The sequence below is a fragment of the Tachypleus tridentatus genome, chromosome 10, assembly GCF_004210375.1.
Source record: "Tachypleus tridentatus isolate NWPU-2018 chromosome 10, ASM421037v1, whole genome shotgun sequence".
In the NCBI taxonomy this organism is placed as follows: domain Eukaryota; kingdom Metazoa; phylum Arthropoda; class Merostomata; order Xiphosura; family Limulidae; genus Tachypleus; species Tachypleus tridentatus.
In genome coordinates, this window is record NC_134834.1 from 61,458,963 (window position 1) to 61,485,298 (window position 26,336).

The 26,336-nt window shown below is 32.1% G+C and overlaps 1 protein-coding gene across 1 annotated transcript in view; it reads right to left on the bottom strand.

Annotated features, from left to right (window-relative positions):
* Positions 1-4,000: 4,000 nt before the first annotated feature.
* LOC143228086 (neurotrophin 1-like) overlaps positions 4,001-26,336 on the bottom strand; it is a 44,254-nt gene continuing 21,918 nt past the window's right edge. Inside the window, exons 2-4 of the mRNA XM_076459416.1 lie at positions 9,781-10,193; positions 7,301-7,531; positions 4,001-5,148 (exon numbers count right to left, since the gene is read on the bottom strand). Of these exons, the coding sequence (XP_076315531.1) occupies positions 4,971-5,148; positions 7,301-7,531; positions 9,781-10,193 (822 nt within the window). The 3' untranslated portion in view covers positions 4,001-4,970. The remainder of the gene's footprint in view (positions 5,149-7,300; positions 7,532-9,780; positions 10,194-26,336) is intronic.

Below are 26,336 nucleotides of genomic sequence, written 5' to 3' on the forward strand. Positions count from 1 at the left end.
TCCGAGTTCACAACATAGATAACATTAAAAATATTTTACACTAACATGCAACTACAAAATGATCTTGAGTATGAAAATAATATGCCAAATAGTAATAAGCGCCTGTGAATATGTATGTTCTGATTGGACCTGGCCATAATATTCTATATCTATGTATACGGAACTACAACGCTCAAAACCAAATTTCGATATCCGTAGTGGGCACAGCATAGATATCCCATTGTGTAGCTTTGTGCCTAACTACAAACAAACACCACGAAAGATAATTTACATTTCATGAAAACGATGACTAAGTACAAAATACTAGAGCTAAAAAAGTAAATTTTTCACAGTTATCAGAATTTAACTTATATTCTGGCAACGATGATTCAGTACAATCAGCTTCTTCAATGTTGTTTTAGTTCTTTTCGAGTTGCTTTTCCTAAATTAACAAATCTCTTAATTCTATACAACCTCCATGAACACACTAAAGTTTGCCAAAAGTCCAATGCATTTGATAGGTACATGTGATATGGACATGATTGTTTGAAATTGTAAATATAGTTCATTCATCCTTCTTTTTCAGGAAAACAGCTGTTGATTTTGAGGTATGTGAGTAGTTAGGGCGTCTGTCCTGTGCCCAAAGGATACCGATTTAGTGGGGAATTTTAATACAAGTGAAGAACAAAGCACGATGGCCTGGAGTTATATAACTATTAACTAACATGCAAACTATGCCGACACCTGAAGGTTACATAAGTATTACATCACACTTGACTGTCTTAGTGGAGAATTACATTATAGTTCCACAAAGAGGCATACTTTTACAATTGTCCATCATGTTGTTGGTAAAACACTCGCTAATTTTTAGTCCTGTAGTTTTCGCTTTCTTTTTTCTATATTTAAACTGTATGACATATTTCTTTTACATTTTCTGATGTTTTATTGTAAAACACGTATTGCTAATTCATTTCTGCAATTAATATGTTGTGTAGCATTTATTTGTCCATAAAAGGATACGTACTTAAATATCAAAATAATAAATGATATTTCTATGTTTAACTTCTACTAAAGTTTAAAGGACCTACATAAAAAGTTATGTTTAACTATTACTATTCTTACCCTTCTGTAGATATTTTCTTAAATTTTTCTCTAGAACTTGTTTTCCTTGGCTTGTTCTGCTCTCTGCGAGTGTCAGTGCTAAAAACCCTCAGAAATGCTGTTAAGTTACTGGGAGTCACAATAAAGGAGAGTACAAATTAAACAGAAAAATAACAACAAGAAATTATATGTCAACTGATTTCCAACTATTTCCAAAACAGATTCAAAATAAGAGTTTATATTTTTTCAAGAAGCATAAATATTAAGCTCACGAAATTGAATTTTACCTACATGTAATTACTACCTGCAATTTATATGAAAATGTGCTTGACTATTCAGATTAAAGCATATGTTACAGACTGTTCGATAAAGGTAATTTACGAATGTAGATTTATTAGTAACTGATACGTGGAAACCAATGAGCATATTCACCAATAAAATAAAAATACAAATTGCATTTGGTTAAAAAAGATCTGTCTTAACATTTTCCAGGTGATACAGCGAGATGCCTTAGGAATAATAATATTATAAACCTGGTTTCAATACACCTTGTGTTGCTTCATGCTCGACTTAAAAACAAAACAAAAAAATCTATTTTTAAAAAGGTTTGATTTCTTTATATGCTTATAATGAAAATTAATGCTTTGTAGAGAGCTCTTTCATATATACAGATGATTCTAAACATACCTGATAATAACACACATATCTAGTAGTTAAGAGTTTTCCAATATACTGCTAAGAGCTGAGCTTTTACAATAATTATAAACTATATGATATTTCCAATGAGTTAAATTGGTCTTTTGTACTTAAAAATAAAGAACGATTGTTGTATTTGACCAAATACATCCAGATGTACTGAGAAAAACAATGAGATTTATTCGATCTGATTAAGCGTGATGTAAAAAACAGTGAAATATATTTGACTTAATTAAGGAGTTAGTGCAAAACAGTGCGAAAATTCCTGAGAAATCTTAGCCATTCATTTTCAGATTAGGTCTTCTACTTAAACATTGAATGTAAGAATCTAAAAAATACACTTTTATTAAAATTCTTTCATCCAAACCAGTTTTTGCAATAAAATATGTGCATACGAAGTTTTAAAATTATTATTTTTAATACAAACTAGTTATTCTACTATGTTCTTCATAGTGTAGTTCCTCATATGAGGGCCACAGTATTTGATCAGTCAGCGAGATTAAAGGAAGTATATTCATAGGAGGACTTTCGTGGTTTCCTCAGCTCCCTATAGTTTTGGTCTGCTTAGGTTAAAATTTTAAATTATACAACTTTCAACTTAAGCAAATGTCATGATGTCTACCTCAAGAAACCACAACGTAACTTTAATACGAGGCTTCTATACACACATATACATAGATAGATTTGTTTGTCTATAAGATAAATGTAGTAGATTTTCTGTACCATTAATTTGATTAAAATATTATGGGCCCGGCATGCCCAAGCGTGTTAAGGCGTTCGACTCGTAATCCGAGGGTCACGGGTTCGAATCCCGGTCGCACCAAAACATGCTCGCCCTTTCAGCCGTGGAGGCGTTATAATATTACAATCAATCCCACTATTCGTTGGTAAAAGAGTAGCTCAAGAGTTGGCGGTTGGTGGTGATGACTAGCTGCCTTCCCTCTAGTCTTACACTGCTAAATTAGGGACGGCGAGCGCAGATACCCCTTGAGTAGCTTTGCGAGAAATACAAAAGCAAAATAAATAAAAATATTATGTGCACATGATACGAAGCTGATTTTTATTTTCGATCAACGAGAATCAAACCAAGAAGTTTTGCAAGTGTACTTATATAAGAGTAAGTTAAGCTTCATTTTAGGTTACAGTTGTGTATATAAATTATATTTTAAATCAAAATATTATCAAGAAAGCTTTCACTTTATAAGTCCATATTCTAAAAGAAAATTTAATTCTAAGTTGAAATTAGCCAGGTGTTACACAGAAGGCTGAGTACATTATATCAAAAATATATGTGTGCGCAAGTGACGAACCCAAATTAAAATGACAACCGATATCAAGTCACGCTGAAACCGCTCGTATCAGAAGTTTATTGTGACGTTGAGAATCAGTAAGACGAGAATCAGTATCAAAAGCCACCCACGTATTCCAAGAAAGATCACTCAATATAATCAACAAGTATCTTAGTCTAAAAAAGTGACACAAGTCATGCGTACACAAATTACTTCCACGATTTATTTAAAGTAGTTGGGAAATGAAACAAGCATTCATTCTACTCTAAGTGAGAACCTACCAGCCAAATAACTGTATGAATATCTATAGATATCAGTGCGTTCATTTAAGTGTGTGTTAGGAAGCCATCATCCTCATACACTAGATGGATTATGAAAAGAAAGCATAGAATAGTAGTATACTATGAACACGATATTCTCACAATGGAGCCTTTTGCAATGGAAGATAGACTACATAGCTATTGTCATCGGATATAGTGTGATGGTTTGTGGTGATATAATGAGGCTCCAAAATTTAAATCAGATGTTACATTAGCATTTAAGGAGCAATACATTTGAATAGAATAACGTTAGTATTTAGTTTGGATAAAAATACTAATCTTTGCAAAAACTGCTCTTGAGCTTTGTAAGTATTCTCGGGTCAAATTAGTCTTATTAATTTCATATTAGTTATAAAAATGCTTTTACAATATAATGTAATTTAATTGCATGTATAAGTATTGAACAAAATATTTACATGACAAAAATAATTGTAAAACAATGCATTTCAAATTTATATTTACATTTTGAACAGAGAAATGGGTGGTTAAGTTTCTATTTTCTGACTATCAAAATTATTATACTAGAAGTTTTGTTGGACATTATTCGAAAATTTACTGGTTGTGTTTATTAACCTTGTGAGAAGTTTGGAGTTGTTTATACTACACGTGAAAAAATAAAGAACTTTTATTCTCTCAAGAATAACTTACATCAAATATATTCACGGCATTAATTAAGGCATGATTTTAAATTTATTATAACACACCTTACTCACATACATAGCTTATATCAACGCCAAAAGTATTATTGTAGATAATTTATCATGAAACGAAATTCCTCTATACTAATACGTTTAGATGAATAATTATTTACTTTATTATGTGCTAATTAATATTAAAAAAATATAACATTGTACTTTAAGAATTACAACTTTCAAAACCACACTGCACACATGGAGAAACATAAAACAAGCTCATTAATTACTAAACTACAAACTAATTCACACCATACAATCTAACAATGTAAATAAGAATCGGATTCTCAGCCTGTGATCTGAGGAGAGAGAAATCCGAAAATATACTCAATTATTTGATCTTTAAGGAAAACATCATTAGCTATTTTGATTTAAAAGTTTTTTCTTTTAATTAAACGACAATTGTGTATTTAATAAGTGAAATAATAAGAAAAAAAATACTTATAAGAGATGCACTACGTCGAAATATTGGATGTTCAACTTTTTTACTCTAATTAAGAATATGTTGTCGAATTACATAGAAATATAATTATGCCGAAGTCACGTGGTTTTAAGCTCCATAGTAACATGATCTTTAAATTTTGTTGATGGAATGTTTTACGTTTATTATATTTAGACTGGATTATAGTATCGTGAAGTTGTCAAGTTCAATTACAGATTGTTTTTAATGAGGAACAAAAATAACATTTAATGGCATTAGAATATAATAGCTAAAGTTGTTTTCTTTTAAAGTTGTAGGTTGGAATATATATATATATATATATATATATTGTAGGATCAAAACAAGTTGTGTGATTTTAGAATTATGAGTTAGTTACTTTTTTTAAAATTTAGTGTTAGAAATTTCATTAGACGTTTTATTTGAATTTTAGACTCAGAGGTAAATGCGTCATTTAAGATTTGGAATTTGGTACATAACAAACACAACAAGACGGGAAAATAAATTGTGATAAAAATGGTCCCTTGTAAGGATTGTAGGGGTCAATCACAAGTAGATATTGAGTATTGTATCGTTGTTGGCAGGAAGCGTAGTAACATGGAGGAACGAAATTGCAATAGGAATTTTCATATCTGAAAAAGAAAGAAATATGTGTTCGTACATTGGGATTTATATCTGCAGAGACGTTGACTTAACGTGTCGCTCTAGCACGCAGAACTTAATATAACTAAAAATATTTTTAAAACCCATTACACACCACTTAATTATTTAGCAGATTAAATTCATTGCTAGGATGAAATATAATTAATTCCAACCAATTTTATAGTGTAAATAAGACACCGTTCTTGAGTACCTGCTTAGGTAGTTTATGGTGAGTTTCCAATGTTGGAACGAGTAACTTATGATTAAAGGGGTTGGAATTAACATTGCTTTCGTTTCTCCAATTCTCTCTTTGTTTCAACAGTACAATAGTTACGAGTTGAATAAATCGTGTGTCAATGTGAGAGATGTTACAGAATCAAAAAAATCTGAGTAAAGCAACAGATGTTTATGGTAGCTGTATTTATGGCTTGGCTTGATAAGCTGATTGAGAATGACGTAAAGTATAAGGGACACTTTCTGTTGTCGACTGGGAAAGGCCGTGTTCTTTGTCAGACCTATTTAAATAGCACCCATGATTCTTAAAGTGAAATATATCTTTAGCCAGCTAAATAGATTTTACAATGTAGGAATTTTAAATATATTACATATCTGTGTGCGCGTGTATTATCTACCGCATACATAGTAAGTTTAAATTTCTAAATTTCTAATAGAAAGCAAAGAACCATGGCACTCACTATAAAATACACAAATAAGTGTTAAATACTTCGTGAACTCTATGTTCATAATTCGATTTTCAAAATAATATTCCCCAAGTTTCCTTTTGTTTCCATTGTTTATGGTACGTATTCAAAAGATGAACAAGTAATTATACTGCATGTTCGTGCCAGCACGCGTTCAGACAGAATGATACAAATAGCATGCTATTTTAGTCTGTCATACAAGTAGAGTAAATTTCGGTTGTTATATGTCACTACATTTCCTCAGGGTCTTCAGAAGAAACTGATCTAAGGAAATTAGTGCACATATGTACATGCCTATGTATATATATATAAGAAATCATCATCATGTGTAAGATTGCGCTAATTATACCTCATAACTGATATTACTGAAGTATAAAACTCACTGATTCAACAAGAAAATGAAATCCAGGCTAAAAATAATGAATTGAAAATGAAATTAGATTAATGTGTAGAACATCAGCATTATAGGTGTACATGGTAAGCTTTAAAGGAAAGTATATCCAATGATGGTATGCAAAAATGTCGGGGATTTTCCACCTATCAGATGTATCCTTAAAGATGTTCAACAAGCAAGGCTGCATACAATATACTTTTTTTTATTTAAGTAGACGTACAAAACTTTAGTTTTTAGCGTATAAGCTCTCAGTATTATTCCTAAACTGAAGGAAGATCACAATGTTAACTGTAAAATAGTTTAGATGTTCAAATCAACAATGACCTGACGTTACTACACTACTCTTGTTGACTCTGTCTATTTAAATGTATACAAGTTAAATATATTTGTGCGTGTGTGTGGCAATGTTTTTCTTCTAAACTATTTTTGTATAAAATAATAATTTCATAAGATAAATTGGGAATAAGAATACATTAGATAAACTAGTCAATTCATTTTCTTTTCAAGCAGATTTCTAGAGATTAAAGAATATTTTATCTGTGCTTTTAAGTTGTCTTTGTTTGATCTTGAAACAATATTTTGGGTCCTCCTTCTTAAATCTAATGTATCAGCAAGAACTCAAAACGTCCATCACAATCAAACAAAGACAAACGTTTCCCATAATACTGTCTTCACTCAAAGCAGTACTACTTTCTAAAAGTAATTATTAGGCGTCGTTTGATAAAAATATGACATTTAATTCTTACCTTAAATCTCATACCTGACTGTGACTATAAAAAAGCTGAATGAACTACACATGGCCCTAATTTCATGTTTTAGTTTACATTTGTTTGAGTAGCTTATTTAATAATTTTATTACATTTTGAATATATATAATAATAATTATATTTTAAGAAAATAAAGCCATGTTTAAAATGAATATTTAATTATTATTTAAAATAAGTATTTTTTATCTAATAAGCTACCAGTTTTGTTCAGTATGTCTTAAAAATTGTGAAATAGAATTAGAAATAAGGAAACCATTTGAACAATGGTTCCTTCACTTACCGACATACAACTTCTGTAATATATTGTTGGTAATAATCTGTGTTGATAACAACTAACCAATATCCATTAGTATTCTTAGCCCAACCTGGACGAACGATTCTTGTTAGAGATTCACACACTAATTTTCCTAACTCTGCATCTGCTAACTTGGGCATGCGCACATACTTCAGGTCCCGAAACAGTTTTTCTAACGGCCATTTGAGGTACTTGGTGACCGTTGTGACGATATCTCTAAAATAAAATAACATTGGCTCCGATAAGATATTATTGTTCTCGTTAATAATAGAACAATTTACGTAGTTTGCTATCTTAATGAAATATTTCATTTCATCGTACAAGCATCTACACTCATAACTAATACATAACTTCAAAAATATTTTGTTCTTTATTAAAACTGCCTGAAAAAAATTTTGTGAGCTCAATCTCTTTTGCTTTCATTATAAAACGTACCTTAGAGAATCAAAAGATTGAACTTCTGAAATATTTTGTTTGATTTAGGTCACTGTATACAAACAATATGTTATCATACCGATGTTACATAGCATACAATTTTGATATCTTCTGAACAAACTAAAATAAAACATATAAATTCTGGGAAATAAAACAATATGGAGCTGACTACCGACTAGAATATAATTTTGATTAAATCGATCTTCATAAATACAAAGAGTTTGTTAAATAGATATTCATGTGGAAATTTATTTTAGTTTTTATAAACTGTGAAAGCTTCAAACTGAAATGTTGGACAAGCCTGTTAGATATGAACAACATATGTCCTTCAAAATAAATATATTACTTGTTTATTTGTGATTTATTAAGGAACTCTCAGAGATAGTTCTTTTTGACATTTAAAACAATGACGTTGTTTCATCACATCGTTTATAATTACAACATAAAACTTATAAAATCTCTTTGTTTATATTACTTTAAAAGGCTTAGAGTGTTGAAGTGATATTTTCAGTGTTTATAACAAATAAAGTGCAGAATATGAGAAACATTTTTGAGAGACGAGCTATGTGCATCTGTAGAATCTCTTCTTTTTTTTATTGGCACATAGTGCCTAACTCTGAGATAACATTTATTGTCTCTGACAACTTAAAGTTATTACAGCATATTATAGCGTTTGTTGATAAGGATTATTTCAAAACTTCAAATAAATGTTAGCTAGTGTTTATTTTCAGTTCATTCATGATAAATGGCTGGTTGTTGAGACAAAAAGAGCAGTCCAGCATTGTGCACGTTAAAAGACAGCACCTGTTGGATCGCTTACAATCTAGTTTGATGTGCAAACCACTGACACAACAGAATTATCTAGGTTCTTGTTCTAGTTCTTTTATTGTTGTAAAAGCAACTAACAAATCGATTTGTTCAATTTCTACTTGTTGTTTTTTTATTGTCATAAAAAACTGACACATGGAAAATGTCCAATTCCTTTGTATGTCTTTGGTATTCAGCATGCTACGAAATTTTGTTTCAAAGATCTTCTAAAATTGAAAAACAACAGTTGTATAGTTTGTAACATTTCCACAAACAAATAGCTGATTACAACATGAAACAATATAAAAACAAAGCAACTGCTGCAAGGCAAAAGGCCAGAACAATACTTCGACGATACAATAGAAGTGACTCCATTTAATTTTTCTAAATCGTTAAAGTACATTTTAAATACATTTCTGAAATTTATTTCTACAAACCTTTCTTAATCGGCTTTATACTATGGGTTTCCAATAATATCAAAAAACATTTTAGCACTTTGACTGAAGTCCTATTGTAGTGTACGTAAGTAACTTCATAAAAACTGGAGTTTAACAGATCACATCATGCTTCACTAGCATAAGTAACTATATACCAACCACGTAAGATTATTGTGTTATATGATAATATAAAATAATTGTTTGATTATCATTTAGTCAGAATGTTATCCACATAACTTATTCTTGCTTGACATTGTTTTAACCCTTTTATTTTCAGAGTTGATCACGCAGTAGCGTTTATTGTTTCTTAATCGTGTATTATGCATTACAATTGCTTACTTCGAGTTTACTTTATAAGAACCAGATGGAGGGTTTATTTACTGTTTACCATATGTCAGGTTTCTTTAGCATTAAATGCTCGACATTCTTTATAGGAACAGCTGGTACCTTTATTTGTCACTTGAATATCATGTTCTCAATATACATTATAAGAACCAGCTCTTGCTTTTACTGTTCAATGATATGCCTAGCGCGATGATATTCTTTATAAGAACTAACTTATGGCCATACAGTTCCTATGATATATTGCTCACCTTGAGCGTTATGTACTGAATGTTCCTTACAACTACCAGCTGAGAACTATAAACTTTTTATTTCATATGTCAGAAACTAGGAGTACCATGCTAAATAATTTTATAACTATCACAGTAGGTGTTTTGAGAATCAAAGACATTAAGTATGTTCAACTTTGCTTTTCACGGAGAACCTGATTGTAAATAGACTTACATTGGGTACTCATCTTTGTAATTACAATAATAGCTTCCATACTGAGCACACTTCGGTGCTTTTGTACTTCCTGCAGGCCCATGGTCATCCTCTCCATAGAAATTACTACTGTGGTCAGCTCTTCGGTTGTTATAGCTTGACTCCTTTAAAATCTTTCGGATATCGCCTTCGATAACCGGTCCAAAAATACTATCGCTCGTCGACTGGTCTTCTACTTGATGAATAGTTTTTCCTTCTGCCAAGTTATTATATTTGCTCACGCTCAAAGATAAGTTCGTAATGGCTTCAGGAATGAACCAGTTCTCTTCCCACAGAGATGCTATGCTTCGGTTGTACACCGAGTTCTTATCAACTGTTGAAATTTCTTTACTTTGCGCCAACTTTACTGCTACAACCCAGAGGACAACAAATGACTGAAAAATGAAAGGAAGCCCATATTTTGTTAGATAGCTTTAACGTTTAAGTTACAAAATTGAAATTGTGATTGTTTTAAAAGAGTTAAACTTACTGTCTTTGGTTTTTAATGGGTCAAAATTAAAGTAATATTAAAACTTGTAATGGATTCAACAAAAACTCTGTAGTATAGGGGGAAGTCTGAAATATTTTCTGAAGAAAACTACAGTTAAATAACCGGATAAATATATCTGAAATAGAATTAAAGGTATTCACAAATCTTTGGCTAATATTGTTAAATACCAAAAATGGAATTTGTTTGGTTACGTACTAGAATAATGTATTCATAGACAATGAATGGCCTATTCTATGTTTAAAGCAACACATTCTTACACCATAGAAGGATTTAAATATGTTATTTGTGCTCTACCCGCTACACGTTTCGAAACCTAGTTGCTAGCAATAGGAGTCCGCAGACATACCGCTGTGTCACTGTGGGGACAAGTAATTAAGAAAAGAAATGTTATATGTATTAAGGTTATTTCAAGTGTAAAGAAGACAAATGAAATCGATAAAGAAGTTAGTCAAGGTAAGGTAAAATCAGTGAAATGGTAATAAAAAAAAATGCATTTCAAACAAAGCTTAAGAGCAAAACTTTACAGGAATTTAACAAATAATATAACTGTAGATTAGATTTAAAAGTCAAAAACAAAAAGCGAAATTATCTTGCCTAAACGATAGAAACATCGTTTTACTCATAGTTTATTTTGTTTTCATTTAAATACTTTTTAAACATGGGATTTATTAAAAGCAAAAATAAATTATACTAGGATTCTGATTTGTACCACACGGATAAAAAATGGAAGTTCAACAGACATACTTTAATTGTCCAAAAACCTTTACTTTTAATTCCGATTTCGATACTTAGCAGAATTTTAGTATTGACACTTATTGTTAGGCTGTATGCAAACTGCCGTGTGTGTGATTTCTTATAACAAAGCCACATCGGACTATCTGCTGAGCCCACCGAGGGGAATCGAACCCCTGAGTTTAACGTTGTAAATCCGTGGACTTACCGCTGTACTAGCGGGGGTCGTACACTAATGTAACTAACGGGTAAGTCTTCGATTTGTATTGATTGAATATTTTTTATTGTTCAAAAATTATCTGGAATTTGTCAGACACAGAGTTATTTACACTTTTCCAAAAATGGTTAAACGTTGCCAAACATATAGCTATATAGTCACGAATAATACATTAAAGACACAGGTAACTATGATCCCAAACACAACGAAAAATGCAAAAATATATACTCAATATCATGGAAGGTTAATAAATAAATAAACCACAAAACATATAAAATATACTCAAAATCGGAGTTACATATCTTAATAAATATTTAAAGAATCATAGGTTTATACTGACGTACAAATAGTCTTTAATGAAATACATAACATGCTCATAATGCTTAAACTTTGTTATGTACAAGTTAGCTATACAAAAAAGGAATAAATTTTCATGATACAAGTTTCATTATAGATCTCATTTAAATGGTAGTTGAAATTCACAAATATTTTACGAGCTCTCTCTCTCTCTATATATATATATATATACTACCATATATATATTCATGCATATAATGCAAGATATAAATATTATAATGAGTTAATCTATAGGATAAAAGAAAAACAATTGTTTTTTCTAGCCAGGTATTTCATCTTTGTTTGTTTTTTTACTTCACTTACTATCTTGTAAAGTCCGTAGTCCATTTCAGCAATAGCACCAGTCAACACAACACCAGTGACTGCACAGGTCGTGAACAACACTAATTTCAAATAGACACGTTTTATTTAAGTATTGAAAGTTACTTAGATACATTTAGGTCTCAAGAATTGCGTAGATTTTAAACATACGGTTACAAATGACTATATTTAGAACAAAACAAAAGTCTAATTTATTACGTGTTCTGTAATTGCATAGCCAGCGGTGTAGACTGAAGCTTCCAAAATGTATGTAACACCCTAACAGGTGACCCAGGAAGAAGAAACGAAAACTAATTAACCATATATTTCGCTGTAACTTCGCGAACTCCAAACAGCAGTGTTTCAGTTCAGTAACTCAACAGTGTCAAAAGAGTAAGGTATGAGAAAAAAAAAACTGTGAACCAGTTTTTTAAAGAATAGGTAGACCCCCAGCGCTACTGTGAATTACTTCAAGTGCACTTAACCAATTTCGTGTGTTGCACTCCAACAGGAACCACGTTTTAAAATGTTCAAACTCTTCTCTCCACTACACTGAACATATCCCACCGCTGTTACAGCATGAAAAAAATGCATTCTCATTACAACGTTTGTTTGCGCGTGATTTATAATTCTACGCCAGTTTGTTCGTCTTTCTATTATAATTTAAATTGCTTATGTACTTATTGACAAGTTTCTATAATAGACAATATTGTAGAGCTTATAATTTATTGTGCTTGACCTAACATATTACATACGACACAAACTTATAAATGCATATATACACGAAACGTTGTCTGCACAAAAACTACACGGTATAATAACATTTTATATATCCTTCTTCAGTGGTACACTTACAACTCTAGAAACCAGGTTTATATACTCGTGGTGGGCAGAGCCCAGATGGCCCATTGTGCACCTTTGTGCTTCATTACAAACAAGTTTATATCTTTTTAAATACTTAACTTTTCAAATAGAAGCACAAACAATTCATTAAAAGGTGAAAAATAGAGAAGATTCTCATGATGTGGTATTGTCGATAAGTAAAGTATTTAAAATTAGTTTTCGAAACAATTTTAAATATCACAAACTTTTTGAAATTTGCAATTAAACTGAAACGAAAACACAAAATCTGGATCTAAGACAGGAGTTATTGTTATGTCGTACTTTCAAGATGTATTTATACACTTACTAATTAACTGATAAACTATTTTCTATTCAGTCTTTTCCAAAGACAGAGCGCCAAACGTGTACTAACATTATCTATACCATAATTTAGGACGAAAACAAACAAACTTGGACTATGCAGACAAACAAACTGCACGTGATCTTCGCCTTTTTTATTTGTCAGATGATGAGTAAGTCGTAGTTGTCACTAAATGATTGAATGATTTCAAATTGTTTTCTTTTTTATACTTATTTTACTTATTTCTACACATTCTAAATATAAAAACACTATACGACTTTTCGTAAAGCAACTAACATCGCAACTGTTAAGTTTTAAAACTTTTGTATTATGTAAAAGAAGTAAAAATTCCAATATTTTTCTGTCCATATTATAAAAACAAAATATAGTACCATCATTGTTTTTTAAGCAGCAGAGTGATTGCCCCACTATCCATCTTAGTTTGAACTTTTTGAATGTATTTTTCTTGAGTTCCAGAATGGCTTTTTTTATCGACTTTTATGCGTTAACGTAGTTTTACAACTCAAGATAAACTCCTCATCCGGAACAGTCAAAGACAATGGATAAAGTAACTTAAAATGCTACATTTTGAATATTCATTTTTTTATAAAGTTGTAAAATAAGCAAATGACTTGGCTTTATTTTAAGCAACAAAACTAAATCAGTATGTGTATAGGTGTAAATACTCATAAAAATTGGGCTGATGTCTTTCAGTATGTAGCGATCGGTGGACAAAAATAAGCTATGTACAGTCGATGAAACAAACATACAAATTAAAAGTTTTATTAAATAATTATTGCCGTAACTGTCTATTTTAAAATGAAACACAGTGTTTAATCTAAAATTATAAATACAAATATTAGGTTACGCGTTTATGCTTAGTGTGAAAGTAGCATTAGAGGTGAAAACGTTCTCATCGGTAAACAGTGAAAAATACAGTCATGACATTTTGTTTATAAGGATTTGGTGATCCTAAAACTGAGACTTTTGATTATACCTAAACTAGTATATAGCCAGATAAATTTGACGGGACAAGTGCTAACAATCCACCCTTTCTCACATTTCATAGTTAACTGAAATAAATACATTTTGCGAAATCAAGCTCGACCAACAATGAGACAGTCAAACGTCGATGAATTCCAACCAAAATAAGATCATTCATGAAATGAATTCGTGGCGTATTCATAGAATAATTGTTGGTAAAAATCAGTTTGGTTAACAACTTTTAAAATATAGAAAAACCCAGTGCATTTTTGGTAAGACTACATTTCTACAATGGTTTTTATGCCATGCCACTTAGTAACAAAAGTATAATCAAATATATTCTTAGTTTATGTTCTGAAAGTATGTTCCGAAAGTATGAAATGAAATGTACACACAACAAAATTGGGAAAAATATTTGTTGATTTCATAATTTAGTATATTTTGATTAAAGAGGTTTGTTTCATTAAAAACTTAGGTGATATAGCAGAAAAAATAGTTTACAAACGGTTTAAGTTTAGAGCTGAAGCGCTTTCTTTACTTTCATGGTACCTTTTATGTACTAGGCTCTAGGCTCAGTAATCCCACACTGTTGTTATTTCAGCTTTATTACACCAACACTCACTACACTTTAAAGGTTTCAAGGCAACCGACCCCATCAAAGCGTCTTTACACACCCCGTTACTAAAATCGTTACGGCTTTTGACACCTCCTATTTTGAGAAATCAAGCGTGGCGTGATACACAATTCCTTTTACATAAGTTAGGTAGTTAAATAAAATAATTTTCCTCATAGCAAAAGTACCCATCGTCTTAAAAATTTTCCTGCCTTAAAGATGAACAAAATGTTAAAAAAATTAGTCCAATAGGGAATGCAATAAAAGAATAATAAAGCAAAATACTGCCTATAAACCAACATGCCACGTCGTACTTCAGTAGTCTGTTGATTTTTTTTTTTTCTGTTTTTGAAACTGGTGGGAGCAAATTAATTATTTTTAATGAAAACTTTAGCTGAACTTTTCTCACGTATTTAAATGTAAAATATTATGTGAAACTATAAGATATAAAAACATATTCGCATTATGAAATAATTTCTGAAATCCTGGTATCGTTCTAAACAAACAAATATAAATACAAACTGACCTTTACGAAAATAGAACGTTGCAAAACTTTTCAGTCATTTTGTTCAGTTAAGAAAAAAACAACTTAACCAAATGCCATAAACAAATTTTAAATATTACTTAGGATTCTGGAGTTTTCAAGATATGAAAGACTTTCTTTTACTGGCCCAGCATACCTGGTGGTTAAATCACTCGACTCGTAATTCGAGGGTTGCGGATTCTAATCGCCGTCACACCAAACATGCTCGACCTTTCAGCCGCGAGAGCGTTATAATATTACGGTCAATTCCCCTATTCGTTGATAAAAGAATAACCCATGGGTTGGCGGTGGGTGGTGATGACTAGCTGCCTTTCCCCTAGTCTTACACTACTAGATTATAGACGGCTAGCGCCGATAGCCTTCGTGTAGCTATGTGCAAGTTTCAAAAATAAACAAATTTTCACTTACTAATTTGACGTACGTTTCAACTGCTGAAGCGAAAAAATCTACGATTTAAAAAAAAAAGCAAAACCATAAAGAGTTATGACGGAGATAAACTGAGCTCCTCGTCTACAATTTGTCTTTCCATTATCACAAACCGTCATTCAGAAAAGATCAAAGGGTTATGAATTCTTTTAAATCGCTACCTTGAGAATGGATATATTTGCTATGCGTCACGCGCATCTAAAAGTTTGAAACCAAAATTAAAAACAAAGAAGACAACATCAGCCAACTAAATTGCAATCTTTTTACAAGGAGTGCAAATGAAAAATAAAATAATATATTAGTTTCAACTTGTACTTTAGCAATAATATTTTCCATTAATAATAGACGTTAAATAGTGAGCCCATGTTACTACTTCCTGATTATTTTTTGCTATTATAACAGTTCTCGTTCAAATGCTTAACGACATAACACTAATTTAAACATTCCCTATGATAGATGTTAAATAGTCTAATGATAACAAGCTTTAACAAATTACTCTTTCTTATTCTGATACGTCGATAAGATGACGTTAGTCTAGTAGTTGAATTTAGTCGACTAAGTAAGTTTAATTCCACAGATATGACTAAAGTGCCTCTTGTAACACTTGAACTTTAAAGAGTATTTCCAATGTGTAAATCTCCAAAACCTGCACGTGTTAAATAAAGCACATAATTCTAAACTTCTGGAAATTTCCACGAAATGTAAACACAAAATGTGGTACTCTCCGAGGTTAAGGTGTAGCGTTTAGGATGTCCTGTTTGTTTGTTTAGTTTTTTTTCTGTACGCACAAAATACTTTATGAATGTATTATATTTGTGTAGTCAAAAGATAAAGATCAGTGGTCATGTTACACAGTATATACTTCAGCTATTTTAAATGTGTCATAACCAAATACATTCGAGGGTTCGGCTTAGTTAGGTGGTCAGGGGCGCCTGACTCGTAATCCAAGGATCATGGATTCGAATCCCCGTCCCACCAAATATGCTCGCCGTTTCTGCCATATGGACGTTATAACATGTAGTCAATCTTACTGTTAGTTGGTAAAAAGTCTACTTGGGTGGCGATGACTGTCTCTCTGCCCTCTAGTATTTCACTGCTAAATGAGGGACGGCTAGGGTAGATAGCCCTCGTGTAGCTTGCGCGAAATTCAAAGAACAAACAAACCCTAATTTTTCTTGCCTTATAAGTATGTTGGCATGCTTTGAAAATGTTACGACACATGTAGATGAGATAATGGTATAGATTTGGTTTATCTGGAGTTTCAGAAACCATTTCACAAAGATCCACACAAAACGCTTGTAAAGAAACTTATTTCTATAGCTGTGAAGGATAGATTAACTAATTGGATAGCAGAGCGGCTTGGTAAAAGGAAGCAGAAGATTGTTATAAATGAAGTTCAGTCAAACTGAATTAATGTTACAAGTGAGATACATCATGGCTCAATCATAGAATTATTGCTATTTTTGATTTACATTAATGGCATAGATGAAGGAATGGTTAATATCATCAGGAATTTGCTGATGATATCAAAGTTTTGGGTGTTGCTGGCTGAAAAGGTGATGATGCTTATTTACAAAAGGATTTAGATCATTCAATGAGTTGAACAAATAAATGGCAGATGGGTTTCAGTTATATCATAATTTAAGTAATAAGTATATTTTCACAGGAATAACCTTAACAGTTTCATCAAAGAAAAAAAATCTTGATGTAATAGTTGATCAGTCCTCTTAAGCCATCTAAGCAGTGTGCTGTTGCTAGTGGTAGGGCAAATAGAATTTTAAGACGTATCTAGAAAAATACTGAACACAAGTCTAAAAAGGTTGTAATTTCATTGCATATGTCATTTGTTAGACAACATTTGAAATATTGTGTTCATTCTTGGGTTCCTAACCTTAAGAAAGGCATTGAATTGTTGGAAATGGTTCAGAGCAGGATTACTGAAGTGATATATGAGATGGAGGTAGTTAAAGGAATTGATAAAGTTAATATATCAACATTTTTCATACTTAATAGCGAGAATTATAGAACAATATAACACAAATAAAGATTTAAGTAAGGTAGAAGCTGCCTTCAGTTAAGACAATTTTATTTTTCAAATAGAGTTGTTGGCCTACGATGTATGATGTTATGGAGACAATACATTTGAGCGAGTTTAAAAGAAAGTTACATATTTATATGAAAAATAAAGACTGGTTCTAAATTTTTACTCTTTTTTTTATTTGGTTTAAAGGATGGGACAGCTGAGATGGGCCAACAGGCCCCTTGTTGTTCCTAAGCATTATGCTACATTAACCTGTACATCACGAGATTTAGGTTATGTTCGTCAATTACTTTATGCTCTGTTTATATATTGCATCATAAATTATTCAGGTTTAAAAGCATTAAAAAGTCATATTAAAACCCAAACGTAACACACAAGAAAAATCAGACACCAATATCATGATCCTCCCAGAGTGTATCATCTCATACCAGGGTAGCTAGATTTAAACAAGTGTAACTTTTTATGAACGTTGATTAATATAATAATACATGGACCTATTTATGCCGTACTTTGAATGTTATACATTTGTAAATATATGTTAGTTTTTAGAAAAAATATTAACTTCAAAAGTTAACTAACTACATAAATAAAAACTACAAAAAACACCCCTTCAGTGATAGTGATATATCTGCTACAACTGGGTTTCCATACTTGTTCTGGGCAGAGCATAGATAGCCCGTTGTGTAGCTTTGTGCTTAACTACAAGTAAGCTAAAACGAACTGTAAATTAATGAAGGAAAGTTGAACAACAAATTGGCTAAAATTATCTTATGTCTTAAATCAGTATATATATATATAATAATCACAATGTATTGAACCATGAGATCAGTGCTTTCGCTGTTAATGATATTTTAGAATGTAATCTCAGCGACATCTTAAGAATAACTACTGAATACACATAATAAACCAACTAGGAGTAAATAAATTCATTAAAACACATTAATAAAATTACAAGTAAACTAATTATCATGTTTGTTTGTTTTGTTATACTGCAAAGTAGCACAATGAACCCCCCCCCCAACCTTCGCTGAGACAGTGATAAATTTACGGACTAACTATATTGCAATACGGGGTTCAATTCCCTGCTGTAGACACATCAGCTAGCCCATTGAAGCTTTGTTCTAAAGTAAACAAACAAATACAATGCACCTTCTGTACTCTACCTAACCTAGAAAATCTAACACTGTATTTTAGCATTGTAAGTTTGTAAGTTCCTCACTGACCCATTGGAGGACCTAATGATAATGAAAAAAATTGTGGCCAACTAATATTTACAAAACAAGTAAAACACCAATTGTTTTCTGCCTCCCTACAACCTACTCAAATTACTAGTACATGAAATGTGAAAATGCTTATAAATGTTGATATGTTTTAACAATGCTCCTTATTTAAAAGTATAATGTCTTCAGTTAGTGTACAAAAAAACTCAAGTTTATCACTACAGCAATGTATAGAATCATTATTACTGTACGTGTGCTGTATATGATAGTTTTGACACACAAGTGACATCAAGTTGTAAATTAGATGAATGTGAAATTAAAACAACATAAGAAACTGATTTTAATCACTTTCGTTAGGCCTAAAATGCTTTAAACTTGGTCAATTTAGGTGACTTTCATCGCTGCAATAATAATTAATGGAGTGAAAATACTTCAAGTTTATCAGTTACCATAACTAGATGTTTACATATAATGTGTGAATTGATTGGAATTATACATATAGCTTATATGCCCCTGTAAGTGTATATGTGCACATATGTACAAATGGCTTATCTTAATTTTCACTGAAAATGTGCTGCACATTACCGATACTATCTGTTTGAGAGTAATCAGTTGAACACAATAAAAATAATAGATATAAAATTTTCAAATACATAGCTAGTAGCTAGGTAATTAAATGTTTGCACTAGCGACTGAGCATATTAAGATTACTAGTGCATAAACTTTATTATAAGCCAAACTGTCGTCGATGTTGGTTTCATTGAAATAATAAAGCTGCTTGTGGATAGATTACAGTGTCCCTTATTCGTCGGTTGTGTGTGTATGTGTTAGTTTTTGCTACAAAAGTTCTTAAGTTTAAATATCAAAATATGTTTGGGTAATATATGTATGAGATATTAACAGATTACAAATACGTTTTCCATAAAATGACTTGCTTAAATAGTTTAACCAATAAAAAAATAAGTTTTTTGTTATATTACTGTTCTATTGACGTTGTTTATAAAGGTAAGGAGTTAAGTTGTTCTCTGAAGCAAACTGAAAGAAGATTGGAAATTTTATTAGTTATTTTATTGTATCATTCGTTTGAAACTACTCAATAACTTTAATAATGAAACCTAACCGAGCTTGAATATCAAGTAATTGGGACTTTTTATTGGTCAGTTTCTAAAGTCTTTGTCAAATGTATGATATTATTAGAAAACGACTAGTCTTTAAGTACTTAGAACAATGACTATGTGTCAGGAAGAAAACCGTATTTTTGTTTGACCACTTGTCCTGTTCCAAACCCGTTACTTCTATAGTTCTTTAGAAATGCAGAGGCTGGTCAGCTTTTATGTCATAAGAGGTACTACAGATAATGAAATACCCAAAACTGTTACTTTGATAAGAGGAAATATTTTTTCATATATTATAATGAATTTCTATAACTCTGAATTCAGGTATATGTAAATCATTTGTAAATAAAATAACTCAAAAAGTGTTAAATTAGCATAGCATCGTAGTTCGGAAAACAAAAATAGTAATTTAGTTTATTCAAGAAAAATATTCTAGCAAGTTTGTTTTGAATTTCGGGCAAAGCTACTCGAGGGCTATCTGCGCTAGCCGTCCCTAATTTAGCGGTGTAAGACTAGAGGGATGGCAGCTAGTCATCACCACCCACCGCTAACTCTTGGGATACTCTTTTACCAACGAATAGTGGGATTGGCCGTCACATTATAACGCCTCCACGGCTGAAAGGGAGAGCATGTTTGGTGCGACTACGATTCGAACCCGTGACCCTCAGATGGGGAGTCGAACGCTTTAACACGCTTGGCCATGCCGGGCCTCTTCTAAGAATAAACATATAATGTTTCATTAAAACTTTTCTACAAGATGTCAGAGATTTATACTATTGTAAAAAAAATAAAGAAAAAAATAACACGCCCACTGTTTCAAAAGCGGCTTAACGTAAAAGAAGAAACAATCCTGAAGAAATAAACGCATACCAATTGTGTATAAAAGTAAGCTATCAACTTCCCGTGCATTAAACAACATAAAAGCACTCTAGTTTATCTATGAAAATATGTTCCAATAGCCTACCAAACAGTCATCTCAAAAACGTCATAAACCTTTAGTGCAACGCTAAGTTACTCTTGCGAAAGACGCTAACTTTGTTTCGAAAGTAAACAAAGAGTAATATGAGCTGGAAAAAAATATCTCAAAACTAAAAAACACAAACAAAAAATTCCAAACATTTCTTATATTGCAAGTCGCGAGGAGGCCTCAACGACAAAATATTGTGTGAAATAAAAGATTTTTTATTATTACCTGGAAAGTATTTAACAAAAATTAAATACGCGTGATCTCTATTGTATCCATTTACCTTAGACTAAATGCGCAGTTTGTAGCTACCATGTTGTTTGTCCTGCAGCGCCAAATTGTACCGCAGTGAAACCATTTGTAACTACTGTGTTGGCTGCCTTGGTCCCTTTTTCTATTATACAACTCAATATACGTTGTGGATTGTGCTGTGAGAAAGATTAGACTTGTAAAAGCTCTCATCAGTAGTTCACAAGCTTTTTTATTGTGATTTCCGTGAAGGTAGCGAAAAAAGTGCTAATAACTCGACGTATATAGCGGTGACTTACCTGATAATGGAACATACGTTCATGCTTTTGAAGTGCAGTAGGCAATGAAACTGAATGTATCTGAAAACTACATTTTGCCTTTGTTTGGTGGTTTAAAGGTAGTGCAAGGCCACAGAAAATTTATCTCTTTTGAGAAGAATATATAACTGCTTTTTTTTAACACAAAACATTGAAACACTTAGATCATAAATGTATATTGAGATTGGGGGTTTAGAACTTCCAAGAAGAAATTATCAGTTGTTTTTAATGGCATTGAAAAACGTGGATCAAATTGAGACACCAGGACTATGGAAAGAGACCTTTAATAAGTTATATTCCAGCCTTGTAAAAATGGCGTATAGTAACCTATAAACCAAAAGGTCGGTAGCAAAATATCTTAATGTTCTCCAGGCAACAGTACAATAATCAAGAACGAACTCCATCTGAGAAAGAGACAAAAATCACATGTACACAAATACTTACTCGACATTGGTTTAGTTTGTTTTGAATTTCGTGCAAATCTACACGAGGACTATCTGCGCTAGTCATCCCTAATTTAGCTGTGTAAGACTTGAGGGAAGGCAGCTAGTCATCACCACCCACTTGGGCTACTCTTTTACCAATGAATAGTGGGATTGACCATCATGCCCCTACGGCTGAAAAGGTGAGCTTCTACGACATATCCAACTTATATACGTAAAAATGAATGTCTAAAATCGGTTATTGGTGGATAGGGAAAGGTTCTTGTTAAATGGTAGCTCTTATTCTATGAAACCGATCCCACTTAAAAGCGATACAAATGTACTTGTACTTATTGGATTAAAATTAATGGTAATCTATTTGTAAATAATATCACTTGGGAATGAAACGTTTCTTGTTCTATTTGAGTGTCAGTGATTTTGCTTTTGTTGAAACCTTTAGTGCAACCACGTGGTGAAACTGAATATGGAGGCTAAATTGACTAATAAAACGTGTAAGCAGTAGTCTTTGGCAGTCTGCATATGTGGATATTTCGCGAGCCTTTTTAAACAGATCACACACACAACATAAACTGTATCGTTCTTACAAAGTCGTCGTTAGCTGCCAGATTTAACGTTTTGTTATGTGTTTACTGAGTGCATTTATTTAACCAATCAAAATACATTTATTGTTTCAGAAATTGCAACTGAATAACATTTCAATTCTTTATAAATAAATGTTCTGAACAATATTCGAATTGAAAAACTCATAATCAACCATAAAATCCAATTTACATGAACACATCTACAGAAATTTTGTGTAATACATGTTATGTCAGACCTATTACATCCAAATAATTGATGTGAAAACAATACAACAAAAATCATACCTTTTGAAGATAAACCATATTTTGTTTACAGTACATTTTATTGTTATTAGTTGTACAACAGTAACTCTGTTAACGTGTTCCAAAAAAAAAGTTAGTACGTATCAGTTCCGTTGGAAATGCTTTTATTTTTTTCCATAAATTGGTGGATTTTGTATTAAAATGCTTCTATGTTTTTAAAAACCCGAGGTTCAACCATATTGGAATCATCTTTAAATAAGAATTTACATGAAGCGCCATCTTTACACGCGTTTTAAATCAACATAGAATTTTGTTTGTTTTTTCGTTTTCCTTATTGCAAATTTAGTAATGTGTGTGTATTTTCTTATAGCAAAGCCACATCGGGCTATCTGCTGAGCCCACCGAGGCGAGTTGAACCTCCTTATTTTAGCGTTGTAAAGCCGTAAACTTACCGATCTACTAGCGTATTAAGTAATAACAAATATGACAAGATGGGCGTGCCCTTAATGCCTGTTTGTTTGTTGTAGAATTTCGTGCAAGGCTACACGAGGGCTATCTGCGCTAGCCGTCCCTAATTTCGCAGTGTAAGACTAGAGGGAAGGCAACTAGTCATCATCACCCAGCGCAAACCAACTCTTGGGATACTTTTTTGCCAACAAATAGTGGGATTGACGGTCACATAATAACGCTCCCACGACTGAAAGGAGAAGCATGTTTGGTGCGATAGGGATTCGAATCCGTGATCCTCGGATTACGTGTCGCTCGCCTTAACCACCTGGCTATGCCGGGCCCAAAACAGAAATAATTATGTGTGGTCGCACATTTGAATACTTTACTAGACAGTTTGGCAATAAAATATGCAGAACCTTGTATTTCCATCTTTAATTAATATTACGATTTAATTCTTTTTACAAAATATTACTTTTAATACATCAAATATGTCGAGCAGAAAAAATTTCTACCTAAGAAAGAATAGATATGTTATTGTTTGTTTTTGAACCAAGCACATAGCTACACAATGGGCTATCTATGCTCCGCCCACCACGGGTATCGAAACCTGGTTTTTAGGGTTGTATGTCCTCAGACATTTCTCTGTGCCACTAAGAGGCAAAAGAGAATAAAGAACCATTATTTTACTTCGCAACTACCACAATCACTTTAATTCAAATAGAAGTTTTAAGAATATTAGAACTTCAGCTTGAGTCTTGAAAGCAAATGAAAGCAAACAACTTATCATGACTCAAGATAGAAGATCGTTGAAGAATACAGGTCATTGCTCCAGAGTTGTAAGATGGCAAACTAAATCGAACATCTTTCAATTTGGCCGTCAGGTTTAGGTATATTTTCTTGGGAATTATTCTAAATTACCTAACGATCATGGGAGAAATGTTCTGGTGATATATCGAAACTAGCTGTATGGGTGTGAGTTATAACTGTGGCAACTAAATGTTTCACTAGTTAATTTAGCTTTAATCGTCTCATCAATGACCTATTCATTGTTAAGAAATTTGGACATTAAATAATCATGCTTTGTCGGAATACGCGTTCTGTATCACACAATGAAAAATTATATTACTTCCCATAATCTTAGAGGTAAATTTTGCAAGCGTTAAAAGTTCATTACGTGTTCTTATATTTTAAAAAGTATGCACAGCCTGCCATTAAATTAATTAAACGCTCCACAGAATGCAAATCAACCACGTTCATGACGTCATAAACAAATAATCCGACATATAAATACAGGTGTAGGTGGATAAAGATAACACAGTATACTGGATGTACTTCCGTAGGATCCACAAAAATGTTCCGTTTCAAGAATAAATAAAAATAAAATTAAGAGTAACAAATATTTTTATTTCTTGCTTTTGAAATTCTTATGTTATGCTGTGAAGTAGCCTACAGAGTGCATAATTATTCTCATGATTCTTGGCATGCGCATGTTTGACTAAAGTCACAACAGCACAAATTGCATTGTTAAGCGTCCTTTATGTGATGTAATTTTAGTATCTACTAACTGGTTGAGAACACACTACTGTATTGTGGTGCGAATGGTTAAAACAGGTAATTTTTTTGACAGCTTTTGATTCTCTTTCGGGTAAACAACAATCATGTTAAGCATGTAAAGATCTCGGAAATTAACGAGGTCACATAGTTTGCCGATAGGAAGGTGGTTACTTATAATACTGCTATCCACAGTTCCAAAGTGATCATGCAGTCCCAGTGAGCTAAAAGACGTGTAGAATGGCTTATGACAAACAGTTGCTACTCTTATAGGTAAAGTGCAAATGTGATTCAATACGATCAGAAATTTCTTCAGGGTTTGAATGAGCAGAGTAGAAACAGAAAGCCATTCCTCACTCCAAGTAATAAAATAAAGAACATCACAGATACTAGCACCCTCTGGTGGCCTTCAGGACATTTCTTTTTCTAAGAATTTTAGGTTTGTAAAATACCCTGAGAGCAAACGCACTTGGGTTTGACATCAATCATCCAGCAACTTTGATTGAATCTTCTGCAACTTAAGACAAAATACAGAAGTTTCTTTGTCAATTATAAGTGGACGTTCACAACTGGTAATTTGCAAAAATATGGGCACTCTTGTTCGATACATTACAGTTCTCGATCAAGGCAAACGACCAGTTGTCAGACACACACCAGCGTATTCATACATGATGGGGCTCCAGTTTGTACAGACAGAGTAACAAAACAATAATTTGAAGATCAGACATAAGTATTCTCACTTTGAGTGCTATTGAGCTATGCCACGTGAAAGGACTATCTTTACCATGTAAAGCTGATGTTATAATAACCATTACATAGATACAACTTAGATAATAATCTGAAGACGTTTTTAATAATTTCAAGTAAGAGAAACTTTTTTCATCTGAGACTTAGTTACATTAGAAAAACTTCGTTCGTTGTGAGCTTTGTTAGAGCACTTTATAAGCTAAAACATCAATTACGAAAGGGCAAGCACTTTATGAAGAATGTTTGTTTGTTTTGAATTTCGCGCGAAGCTACTCGAGGAATGACAAGATATTTGTTGTTGTTGACGATTATTTTTTATTTTTCGTTCTTTTAAATTAAAGTACTTCGTTTGTGGAATTTCGCAAAGAGCTACACGAGAGTTAATATACGCTTGCCATCCATAAACCAAGTGACTAGATACAAGGATGTTTACACCATCAACTATCAACTTTTGTCAGACAGTAAGACAGAATAACAGAACTTAAGAATTGCTATTATTTGTCTCTCATTTCAAAGCACTTAGTTTTTTATGAATAAACATACATTTGTTATGTTTCAGATTTTCCATTTTTATGTTTGATTTTAAAATAATTCAAATTTCACATTTAGTACCTTGGTAAAAATTAATTTGAAAACAAATTTCCAAGTGGTTTAACGACACAACAAAACATTTCCTTATTTGAGATGAAAGTGAGATTGCTAAAAGCTGCTTTTCTTATATCTTCTGCAATTTAAGATGATGTTTTTAAA